This window comes from Mandrillus leucophaeus, unplaced genomic scaffold, assembly GCF_000951045.1.
Source record: "Mandrillus leucophaeus isolate KB7577 unplaced genomic scaffold, Mleu.le_1.0 Scaffold157, whole genome shotgun sequence".
NCBI lineage: Eukaryota > Metazoa > Chordata > Mammalia > Primates > Cercopithecidae > Mandrillus > Mandrillus leucophaeus.
The window spans coordinates 1,238,733-1,251,871 of NW_012101554.1; the positions used below are offsets into that span (position 1 = coordinate 1,238,733).

At 39.6% G+C, this 13,139-nt stretch overlaps 1 protein-coding gene across 2 annotated transcripts in view; it reads right to left on the reverse strand.

Moving 5' to 3' along the window:
* Positions 1 to 291: 291 nt before the first annotated feature.
* ALDH1L2 (aldehyde dehydrogenase 1 family, member L2) overlaps positions 292 to 13,139 on the reverse strand; it is a 65,640-nt gene continuing 52,792 nt past the window's right edge. For both annotated transcript variants that reach the window (XM_011975510.1, XM_011975511.1), the window contains exons 20-23: positions 12,322 to 12,487; positions 10,835 to 10,940; positions 7,027 to 7,226; positions 292 to 4,975 (exon numbers count right to left, since the gene is read on the reverse strand). In XM_011975510.1, coding sequence (XP_011830900.1) covers positions 4,920 to 4,975; positions 7,027 to 7,226; positions 10,835 to 10,940; positions 12,322 to 12,487 — 528 coding nt within the window. In that variant the 3' untranslated portion in view covers positions 292 to 4,919. The remainder of the gene's footprint in view (positions 4,976 to 7,026; positions 7,227 to 10,834; positions 10,941 to 12,321; positions 12,488 to 13,139) is intronic.

Below are 13,139 nucleotides of genomic sequence, written 5' to 3' on the forward strand. Positions count from 1 at the left end.
TTTTTTTAAAAAAAAGGCTATCACCTTATGAGATACACTTATATTCACTTCACAGCTGAGAAAATTGGCATAGAGATACTAAGTGCATAACTTGTAATACACAATGTTGGCAAAGATTTGGGAAAATTGTCAGTGGGATTATTGATTCAGGAATTCCACTTCCAGGTATTTGTTCTAATTACATAAGTATGACTTTGGTCATAAATTTTATATAAGATTTTTTGTGACATTTAAAATAGCAAAAAGCAAATCTAAATGTCTGACAATAGAGAACATGTTGAATTAAAGCCATTGAAATATGCAGAATTGTGTTTATTGACATAGAAAGATGCTGATGATATATTGTTAATTGAAAAAGCAGGTAACAATATTATGTTAATTTTGTAAAAAAAAAAGTACACATATTTGTAGAAAAAGTTTGAAACAATCTCAGATATCATCTGTAGGCTATTTCTGTTTGGAAATAACCATAGATTTTTGGGTTGACTCAACAAATTATGGTTGAGTCAATCTTACTTTCCTATTTTATAAAATTTGTTTTACATAATTGGGTATTTAATCATTTTAAAAATCAGGCATCATTTGTATAATATAATAATTTAATCCCTCTTATCTCTCATGTCTCATGCCTTATCCATCATCCCTCATGCCCTACTCTTAGCGCAGATTTTCCTTGACAGCTTTATTTTCTTGGAGGGCAGGTATGGGGAACCAAATTTGGTTCCTTACCCTAGCTCTAGCCACTTCCACAAAAGATTTTACAGATAATGTCCATTTTGCTTATTTTTTTTTTTAAGTTTAATTCTTAATATGTGCCCACGGCTCACTACCCAGGCCCTGATTTAGGCATTAGGAATAAAAACTATCTCAACTTAGTTAAAACCACCAGACTGATTGCTTGAAAACCTGTTCTGCCACTTAATAGCTGTGTGATTTCAGCAGGTTACTTAACCTCTCCATTGGAAAGCAAACATTTATTGAGCTCCTGTTACATATTAGGACTGGAGATAACAGTATTAAACAAAACAAGTACCTGTTCATGAAACTCACATTCTAATGGGAAAAGATCATTGATTAATATACAATAGGTAGTGATAAGTGCTATGACAATAATGCACTTATAAAGAGAATAAAGAATGACAGCCGATGGGGTATGAATGTGGGAGCATATGGCCTATTTTAGACAGCGTAGTCAGGGAATGTGTCTCTAATCAGATGATATTTGAGGAGAGACCTGCAGGAAGTGAGCCAGCCAGCCATGAGGTTGTGTATGGGCAAGAGTTGCAGGATGAGGCAGTGGTATGCTGGTGCTGGCTTGCATTTGTTCTGATGGCATGCATCTCTTCCCAAACTCTGTGTTCAGTGAAGGCAAATTAGTAGCTCAAAAGTAGCCTTGATGAGAGTATTTACACACAGATACCTGCAAATGCTACAATTTAGGGTTGTCTCCCCTGCCCCTGAGAACTACTTGTTAAATATTCTGCCAGCACACCCCTAGGAAGAAGAACAGTAAGGACGGAGGCCCCGAGGCAGTAGCAGGCTTGTTCTGTTGAGGAAGTCAAGGCAGTCAGGATGGTGGAACAGAATGAGAGGGAAATTGACAGGAGATGAGGTCAGAGGTAGCCAGGAGCAAGATCGGTAGGCCAGGTAAATACGCTGGACTTTGGTCTACGTGAAATGGGGGCCATTGAAAGGTTTTAAACAGGAGTGACACTGTCTGACTTAAGCTTTGAACAGGACCACACGAGAGAGGACTCCAGAAGACCAGTTGGGAGACTTGAGCAGAATTGTAGGAAAGAGGTAATGGGCTGGGGACAGTGGTTCATGCCTGTAATCTCAGCACTTTGAGAGGCTAAGGCAGATAGATCACTTGAGGTCAGGAGTTCGAGACCAGCCTAGCCAACATGGCGAAACCCCATCTCTACTTAGCCAGGCGTAGTGGCACATGCCTGTAATCCCATCTACTTGGAAGGCTAAGGCATGAGAATCACTTGAACCCAAGAGGCAGAGGTTGCAGTGAGCCAAGATTGCACCACTGCACTGCAGCCTGGGCAACAAGAGCAAACCCCCCTCAAAAAAAAAAAAAAAAAAAAAAGAGGTAATGATGGCTTTGGGGTAGAGGTAGTAAGAAAAGCACCTCGATTTCTTCATTTTTTTCAGACATTGTCAGCTTTAAAACATGCTTAGCCTAAGGTCTTGCACACAGGAGGCCCTCAATAAATGGTAGCTGTTGTATTATTATTGACAGAAGGCCCATCCTGGAGTGGGGGAGGGTTGCTCATATCTAATTAGGAAGGCAAGTAATTTTAGTACAAGTGATAAGTGCTATGTTTGAGGAAAGTGGGAGCATTAAGGAGAGACAATTAGCCCAGCTAGGGGTAGGAATATCCAGGAAGGGTGTTAGAGCAAAAGGGGACAGCTTTAGCAAAGGCATGGGGATGGGGAATTAGAAGGAAAATGGAACTGCTTAAAGCATCCACACCTCACGATTCAGGTGATAATAAGATCACAGCTTTATCCTTAGCATTATTAGCAAAATAATCTGTGATCTGAAGCAACAGTGATGATTTTATTACTCTGTGTGTTAAGTAAATCACCCAGCAGGCTGGGGATTGTGATGTTCCAATTCCAGCTGACTTGGTAACTTTATGTATTACACAGAGCCTTTGATTCTGATCAGCCAGATCTAAAAATGTAAGCTGGTAAGAAATGTTTAAAACTTGCTATGGAGAAAGGAATTCTTAATCTGGGGCCCAAGCATGGCCTTTGGGAGGTCTGTGAACCCCTTGAAGATATTTGCAGAATTCTGTGCGTGCACATGAATTTGGGGGTAGAAGCGGGACACAGGGAGTGTGTGTCGTAGCTTTTATCAGATTCCCAAAAGACTTTTGCAGCCCAGAGAATATTTAAAACACCGCTACTGAGATGAACATTAGAGGGTAAAGTAAAATCAGTCTAGAAGAACAGGCATGTTTTTGTTTGCCATTCCATCCATCATTAAAATAATTTGATTAAATCATATTCTAAATCACATGAAATCAGTTAAAACATTTCACTTAAAAGTGATTACTTATAAAAAGGCTTTTGTCACTTTTATTCAAATATGAACTGTCATTTTGGCCCCAGTGAATATTCATTCCAACTTAAAATTTCAGCTGTGCCAAACTCTGGGATGGTAAATGAGCTATAGTATAATCAAAAGTGCTTCCAGGCCAAATTCGCTCTATTTATCATGCTGGAATCAAACCTGCTATTCTTCCTTTTGAAAATGTTCTCTGCCTCTGATTTTGTTGTTTAGTTTTTATTGATTCTCTAATCTCCTCATGTTATTCTGCCAAGTCTCCAAAATGACAAATATTCCCTAAGGGCTTCTTCAAAGCCAAAGAAAAAGGAATGTTGACTGAAATTTTATTTTTAAAGGAGGATTAATAGAATTTAACTTTCCAGCTATCTTCTGGAGACTCCTGTGATTCAGAAATTTGCCACCTTCTAGTCACACATAGATGGTGAAAACTTACTCACCTGACTACTTCTGTCTGCCAACGGGAAATGGGCTGTTAATAGTTTCCATTTCTTCAACGCTATGATCCAAACGCATTGTTAAGTGCATTATGTATATTATCTCACTGATTCCTTGCAACGCCTACTGAGATAGAGATTTGATTCTCATTGTATAGATACTCAACCTAGGCTCTGAGATATTAGATTACTGTCTTGCCCAAGATCACACAGCCAGTGAGCAGCAGAACCAATAGGTGGAAAAATGGAAAGTAAGATGTCCCATGAAGGACAAGCAAGTTGCCCAAAGAAAAGCACCCCTTTTCCTTGTACTATTGCCCATTTTTCATTATGTGGCATTTTTCAGTGCTGCTGTATCAGGCATTGTGTCAGAACAATGGATGAGAAAAATAGGAATTGATGATTGAAAAGAGTTGTGGGAAATGAATTCATCTAGTTAATTAAACTATCTCAATATCTTTTAAGAATAATGACGGAGGAAATCAGAGTTAAATTTGAGTACTTACCATGAGCAAAGCAGTAATGTGAGGTGCTTTACTTACATTACTGCAAGGAATTCTCCTATTAAGGGTCCTGAGGAAGGCATTTACTATCTCTGTTTTACCCATAGGGAAGCAGAGGCTCAGAGGAGTTGCAACAGTTGCCCAAAGTCACACAGATAGTAAGATGGTATGATACAAACCAGGATCTGCCTTCAAAGGCTGTTTACTTCCTACTATACCATACGTAAAATTCACTTCAAAAGCTATTTACTAAAATTTATGTGGGGGCCAGCCATCATGTCATTAAATTCTGTATACTCCTCAGAACATAATATAGTACCTTGTACCTAGTAGGCACTCAAGATAATGTTTCTAGGTTAATCACCCATCACAGTGGGTTAAAATAAAATGGAACATCAAAGGCACAAAGATGTATCTTATTTCCAAATACTAAAAAAGAACTACCTTCAGCTTCCTTACAAGTTACACTGTTCCTTAGAAGCAAATTTATAGAAAATCTTTTTAATAACCCCCTATGTATAGTTCAGAGGTTAAAAACCTGTACATATTATACAAAGTTTCCAGTAAATGCACTTTATGTATTATACTGCTTGGTACTGACATCTTCAAGATGGAAACCATGAATAGATTCGTCTAGGTAGGGGAAAAGCAGCTTGGTATTTTAGAAATGCGTATGATATACAACAGTGAAAACCCAACAACTGCAAATCACTGGATGGTGTATTAGAAATAGGCACGTGTGTAAATGTTTTAGCAGGGCCTGACCCTCTTCATGGTTCATCTGTGTATTTTTTGGTTTGTGGCTGACACCTCCTGCCTCAGCACACCCAATCTTCTTAAGTGTGTCCCGAGTTGAAAAGGGCTGTCCATCAAGGCTTTCCTGATGATGGTGTTGCTCTAATATTCCAGCGTCACCGTCTTGGTTTTGAGATACTCATTTAGAGCTTCCTCACCTAGGGCAGAGAAAAGCAGTTGACAAACCACACTCAAAGGCAGACGTGATGTCTTCAGACCTTCAGACATAGGTGTACGCAGGTGTACAGGTCACTAAGTAAATGGAATGTGGCCTAAGCCAGTGCTTCTCACACTTTGAAGTTCATACTAACCATCTGAACACTTTGTTAAGTTGCAGATCCTGATCTGATTAAATCTGGTGTGGGCCCAGAGGTTATGTGTTTCTAACCATTCCCTGATGATGCTGACGCTAGTGGTCCATGGACCACACTTTGAATGGTAACAGCCCAGACCAGCTACCAGGCTTTCTAAGGAGCGGAGAGTGTTGTCTGGTCAGCTTCAAACCAAAACCATTCTCTTTTATTTCCCTACTTGATGACAGACTCTGCCTTTTTGTCCATTTAAGCTAAACAGAAGTAACCAGGATACTGTCCTCTAGATTATATTTATTAAAGCAGAACTGAGCACAGGAAAGTTTGAGATCATTTGGTTTAATCTTATTTTAAAGATAAGGAAAATTCAGTTTATATTGTTTGTTAGAAACACAGGGGAACCTGTCTAGGCAAAAAATAAATAGGTCTGCCTTTCTTTGACTCTTTCTATTTTGAGCTATACCGTCATCAATCTCTACAATGGTTAAAGGGCAGTGAATACCATGGGGAAACTAATGAGTGCATGATTCTGGAAGTTGAGCTAAAATAAGGGCTGTCAACTTTGTCCCCACATTAGAATCACTCAGGGAGCTTTTAAGACTCCTGACCCCAGGTCACACCCTAGACCAATTAGATCAGTATCTCTGTATTTTTTGAAGCTCCCAGGTGATTTGAATCCACTGTGCAGCTAAGGTTGACAACCACTGGGCTAAGGGGTTTTAAAATCGGGGAGGAAGAAACTATTAGAAAAACTGTAGTATTTTATAGTAAAACAGACCTGAAGCTGGTCGAATACACTCTCTCAAAAGACGGGTGAAACAGGGATGCCTCACTTTCTAATGATAAGTTCCCTAAGAAAGCCTCCCACCGTGATTTGGATTCAGGCATGAAAACCAGATTAAAGACATGGAAAAGCGGGGGAAACAAGCCCTTACCTTCACCCAGTGGAATTTAAAATGAGAACTACTTTTACTGTTGCAAACACATTGCCAAAATAATTAGTAAAGAGAAAATTAACAAAAAAAACTCCAAATGAACTGAACTTATATTTGCAGACTGTCATTTCAGTAAATCACAAACATTTCAGTTTTTGAAACAACACAGCAGACTGAGGGTATAAGAGATGCGCTCTACAGCCAGACTGCCCGGCTTTGAATTCTCTCTTGCCAGTGCCTGCCTCTGTGACTTGAGGCAACTCACCCAGCCTCTCTGAACCCCATTTTCCTGTTCTGTACAATAAGATAACAGTAGTACCTATTCCTCTGAGCTCGTGTGAGAATTGCTTTTGCTTACACAGGCTAAGTGGAATGGGGCCTGGCATGAAGGTTTGGCACTGAAAGTAAGCTATTGCTTAAAAGGTGTGAGTGTCACTGCTCACAGTGAATTACATTTTGGGCTTTTTACAAACTCTTAAGTCTTATTGCTCAGACTCCCCCGAACCCTGCCAATTGCAGGGTTTTTTCAGTGTTGACTCTGAAAGCCTGCCAAGAAGCTCCAAGACAGGATTTATTCTTGGAGCTCGCTGGTTATTGCTCCCCACCCATTTGCCTCTCTTGGTTCCATTTAGTCTCGTGACAGCTAACCCGAGTTCATGCCAAATGTCAGATTAAACACCAAATATATTTCAGCTAAAGTATATTGTTGCAATTTCTTTTTCCTTTCAAACATTACTCTTTTGAAAAGGAGTATCTTTCCACACTATGCGTGCGCTTTTCTGTGTGTATGGTATATTCAAAAGAAATGTTTAGTATTTTAAAAAACGAGTGCCCTTCTAAACCCAGATCTAACTGCCATGTAGGAAATGCCCCTCAAAATCATACACGAGTCATGAAACATAGAGCAGATTTTTCTGTGATGTGACAACAAAGGGAATGTGAAGCAGAAAAGTAAAGCCATACCTAAGTCTTTTCCAAAGCCAGATTGTTTAACTCCGCCGAATGGGGCCGCCACATCTGTCTTGTTGTATGTGTTAATAAAAACAGTTCCTGCTTCTAGTTTTTCACTCACATACATAGCTTTGTTTATGTCTCTTGTAAAAACCCCTGAGGCCAAACCATACTCTGTATTATTTGCTCGCTGCAACACTCCATCGATGTCCCTGTGTTTTTAGGAAGACATAAAACTTCGTTAAATGTAAAGTAAAAGATTCATTTTACGTTCTGAAAATTTTCCCATCTATGCTAGAAACAGGAAAACATTACTGCCATCTGCTTAAATGATTTTTTGTTGTTGTTGTCACTGTTGTTGTTTTTTAGAGACCAGGTATTGTTCTGTCACCTAGGCTGCAGTGCAGTGGCACAATCATCGCTCACTGCAGCCTCCATCTCCTTGGGCTCAAATGATCCTCCCACCTCAGCCTCCCAAGTAGCGGGGACTACAGGCATGTGCCACCATGCCCAGCTAATTAAAAAAAAAATTTTTTTTGTTTTTTAGAGACAGCATCTCCCTGTGTTGCCCAGGCTGATCTCAAACTCCTGGCCTCAAACTGTCTCCCAACCTTGCCCTTGCAAAGTGTTGGGATTATAGGCGTAAGCTACTGTGCCCAGCCTGATTAAATTTTTATAAATGAAAAATATCAGGCTCACACCAAAAGAAAGTCCCCAAAAATATTACAAGTCTAGTATTACATTTTTCATATATATCATGCAACACCTTTTAAAATCTGACCCAAAGTCATATATTCAATCTTCTTCAATGGTTCTCATTCATGATCTCCCACTCCCTCCCCTCTCCCATAAATCCCACTTCTAGATGGATTTTCAGAGTGTCCTCCCTATTTCCTTCCATCTCTTCCAACTTTGCACACAAGGTTCAAGCCTCCTTCAGTGCCTGAAGCCGTTTCAGATCCCACCAATGCCACTGTTGAGGTGGGAGAGGAGGGTGGTTCTGTGAGAGGGCCCCTGCAGCCAGACTGCCTGGTGACCTTGGGTAAATGACTTCATCTCCCCATGCCTTCATTTATTATTGTGAAAAATGGAAATAATAATAAAAGGACTTGTCTAGTTGTCATGAGGACGAAATGAACAAATCATGCCTGGAACACAATAAATGTTCAATAAAAGCCAGCTACCATCAGGTAGTACATATATTTCCAAACTTAATATTTTGGTAGAACTAACTATATAGTGCTGACTTAACTCTTCTTGTAGGTAATGGTTCGCCATCCATAAATTGGAAGATAAAAGCTCCCTGAGGGCAGGGATAACTTCATGTCTCATATACCTCTTTATGCTATGGTGTTGCATCGTCAAATGAGAGTGAATGGATTACATGTGCTTATTCAACAAAATAGGTCCCGTGATTTCCCCGCCTTTTGACTTAGTTTGTATACACATCCAAGTAGGTGAAAACATGAACCTACTCTTTTCTCAGTTGAGTCAAGTTCTAATGTGCCGTCATAGTGTATGTCCCCTTCTTCTAGCATGATCCTAATGCTTAAAAACATACACATTTTCTACCACATGGCCAGCAAATACAAGCCAGGTTGTTGTTGTTGTTTTTCTTTTTGAGATGGAGTCTCACTCTGTCGCCCAGGCTGGAGGGCAGTGGCGCGATCTGAGCTCACTGCAACCTTTGCCTCGCAGGTTCAAGCAATTCTCCTGCCTCAGCCTCCCAAGTAGCTGAGATTACAGGTGCATGCCACCACACCCAGCTAATTTTTGTATTTTTAGTAGAGATGGGGTTCCACCATGTTGGCCAGGCTGGTCTCGAACTCCTGACCTCAAGTGATCCACCTGCCTCGGCCTTCCAAAGTGCTGGGATTATAGGCATGAGCCATTGTGCCTGGCCAAGCCAGGTATTTCATCTGGTGCTCCAGCAACGACACAGGATCTGTTCCAAAACTGGAGGAAAAAATCGTGCTGAATTTATTGAGACAGCACAGGTTTCAGTGTAGTGCCTTATGAAGGGATTTTCAAAGGCATCTTGACTATTCAAAATTTTAAACTTGCACAAGAAATCTGGAACCTAACCTGGAGTGAACTTGGACTCTGCTAAAACTCTCACACTTCCTGATGCATAGGGACCCAAATATTTGTAGAATGGACTGGAGGGAGAAAGATGGTTTTATGCCATTTCTCATTGAGGACCATCAGGATATCACTATAGCTCCATAGTACATTGTTTACGTCTACAGCAATGACAAGCATATATTGATAGCAGCAGCAACAGCAAATACTTGACTTAGTAATACTCAGAATGACCTAAGGAGGTAGACATTGTTACCAAACCATACTCTGTATTATTTGCTTGCTGCAACACTCCATCAATGTCCCTATGTTTTTAGGAAGACATAAAAATTCATTAAATGTAAAACAAAAGCTTCATGTTCTGAAAATGTTCCCATCTATGCTAGAAACAGGAAAACATTACTGCCATCTGCTTAAATTTTTTTTGTTGTTTTTTTTTTTTTTTTTTTTTTTTAGAGACCAGGTATTGCTCTGTTGCCTAGGCTGCAGTGCAGTGGCGCAATCATAGCTCACTGCAGCCTCCATCTCCTTGGGCTCAAATGATCCTCCCACCTCAGCCTCCCAAGTAGCTGGGACTACAGGCACATGCCACCATGCCCAGCTGATTTTTTAAAAGAATTTTTGTAGAGACAGGGTCTCCCTGTGTTGCCCAGGCTGATCTCAAACTCCTGGCCTCAAACTATCCCCCGACCTTGGCCTTGCAAAGTGTTGGGATTATAGGAGTGAAGTGCAGAGTGGTTAAGTAACTGGCCCAAGCTCAGAGAGGTAGCGAGGGGAGAGGAGGCAGAGTTGTCCTCTGACCCACTGCACCATCCTGCCTCTGACCCTCTGTGGACTAACTGTCATCTCTGTCTGTCTCCTCTGTTAGACAATAAACTCCTTAAGGACAGGGGTTGTGACTTAGCCATGTTACAGGAGATTCCCTCAAACCTGACTTCTATTGTCTGCACGTTTAGCACCAACACCGTGGGAGAACGTATAATGAGAAATGGGATAGTATGCATCCTTGGATGGATATATCCAAGGGTACTCACTACACCTTATAGTCCCCTGAAGTCTTTTATACTGTATCTATCAAAGACCGAGAAAGTCGATTCTTTATTTTTTTTCAAGTTCTCATTGGCTGAAATAAATCTAAAGCCATTCTGAAGAATTTTGTGCGGTATACCATGAGACCCCACTCTATTAAGTATTGTTTTATGAGCTCAGTTACCACTTGGTCCTCTTCGATAAGCTGAACTCTTTGCAAAGTTTCATGTAGTATCACAAACCAGCATGCCATTTACTGTTGGTTATATGATGGTTGTGAACATTTCCATGAAAAGTTGAGTATCAAGCTTTGAGGGGCAATATCCCCTGTAATAACAGCACTCTTTCTCTGGGGAAATAAGATTTCACAGATGCCACCGACCATAGGAACGTAAATGTGAAAACCAGTTTTGTTATTTCTCAGTTATTTACTCTGTTCCACAGACACCTCAAATGTCGAGTGCAGAGAAACCAAAATTTAATAAGCTAAAAGCCCATTATGTTGGCCATTAATTGAAGCTAGAAAGCAAAAATATACTATGATCTACGATGTTAGCAAAAGCATAACTTCTAATTATTTAAGTTAATTATTCTTATGGTAGAAAATTACATGTTCATTAATTTTATGCTGTGTATATAGCAGAGTGGCAAAGGGGAAAAATGACTTATCTAGTCAGAACGTAAGTTAAATTGTGTCTGAAGAACCTACCCATTTTGGAATTTAGAAATGACCATAATAGGCCCAAAGGATTCCTCTTTGGCAAGGTACATGTGGTCTTCCACATCTGTGAACACGGTCGGCTCCATGAAAAAGCCTTTTTGGAAAAAACAAAGAAAAAAATGTCAACTATAGGTTAAGTCATTTCCAATTAATAGTCCTCTCACTTAATTACATTATAATTTTTTCTTTCCCTCTGGCTCAGTAAAACCAAGAAGAGCTGCATTTCTCTATTTGGTGTTGGCATGCCCAGGTTCTTATTTTTTAATGTCTTTACTATGAAAATGTCAAACCTATGTAAAAGTAGAGAAAACAGTATAATGAAGGGTAAAATAAATATCCATGTTTTGCTATATTTATCTTTTCCTTATTGAAATATTTTAAAGCAAATTCCAGATATCATCATTTTAACACCTCAGTATTTCAGTACAAATCTGTAAAAAGTAAGGATATTTTCTTATATAACCTTATATGTTTTGTTAAGCATAACAGTGTCATGCTTAACAAAAGTAGTAAGTATTCTTTATTCAGAATTTATATTTTAATTTCCTTAATGTCTAGAAATTAGCTTTTTTGCAGTTGGTTTGTTTGATTTGGGATTCAAATTCTTCTATACATTGTATTTAGTGTTTAGATTTCTTAAGGATCTTTTACTCTAAAACATTTCCCCATTTTGTCCTGCCTTTATTTTTTATTCCATCGTCATGTTAAAGAGACGGTCAGTTGTTCTATACATTATCTTTCTTTCTGGATTTATCATTGCTTCCTTTGGGTGATATTTGTTTCTCTATCTCTTGTATTGCTTTTTTTTCCCCAATGACTTTTATTGTGGTAAAATACACATAACATAAAATTTACCATTGTAACCATCTTTAAGTGTATGGCTCAGTGTTATGAAATTCATAATATGCAACCTTCCCCACCATCTATTTTCATAACTATTTTCAGCTTATAAAACCGAAACTCTATACCCACTAAAAAATAACTTCCTGTTCCTTCCTCCCTCCCTACTGCAGTTCTTATGAATAGAAAGATTGGCCTAAAGGTATAATTAGATTCAGCTTAAGCTTTTTTGGTGGGAACACTTCATAGGTGATACTGTGTGTTACACATTTCATTCCATCAGGAGACACGTATTATCCAGTTGTCTCTCCTTTTGTTTTATTTTATTTTATTTTGTTTTGTTTTGTTTTGTTTTGTTTGAGAGAGTCTCACTCTGTTGCCCAGGTTGGAGTGCAGTGGCTTGATCTCAGCTCACTGCAGCCTCCTCAGCTCACTTTAACCTGCCTCCTTGGTTAAAGTGATTCTTGTGCCTCAGCCTCTCCAGTAGCTGGGATTACAGGTGCGTGCCACCACACTGGGCTAAATTTTGGTAGAGATGGAGTTTCACCATGTTGCCAGGCTGGTCTTAAACTGTCGCTGTCCATTCCAACTGAAGAAGGCGGGCACCCAGTAAACCCCCACAGAGGTGATCTTACCTGGCCTTTGGACTTGTCTTCCTCCATACACCAAAGTGGCCCCCTCTTTCACTCCAGTTTCACAGTATTGCAGCAGCTTTTCCAGATGGGCCTTATGATTTTGGGGCCCGTGATCAGTGGATCTGTCAAGTGGATCACCAATTTTCATCTTTTTAATTTCTTCTACCTGTATGTTACCCAGTCCATAAAAACACAATTCACTGTTAATAACAATAATAATGGAGTTTCTACCATGTGGTAGGTGTTGTGCTAAGGTGTTTGTAGATGTATTGTCATTTAGTCTTTACAGTAGCACTAGAGGTAGTGGTTGTTTTGTTTTGTTTTTTTCCCTTTATGGAAACAGGGTCTTACTCACTCTGTCATCCATACTGGATCCCAGTGGCATGGCATGGCTCACTGCAACCTCGAACTTCTAAGCTCAAGTGATTCTCCCACCTCAGCCTCTCAGAAGAAGAAACTGAGGCCTAGAGGGGATAAATTTACCTCAGCCTCTCAGAAGAAGAAACTGAGGCCTAGAGGGGATAAATAAGTGACTACACCACTAAATACTGTAGACTTTTTTCCACTTGAAATCCCAAGTCCTTAGCCACTACCTACTAGCACAATATAAGCTACATATACTATATGAAAATTATCCTAAATGTTAATCCATTAAGAATAGCAAACTGATGTTCCGAAATATTTATTCATATCACATACTTACACTCTTCATGGCAAAGGAATTTCTAAAATGGTCACATTGTTATCTTTTTTTTTTTTCCTCCTCAAATGTGGTAGACTGCCCTTGTAAAATTCTCATGGTATAGCCATGCCAGATG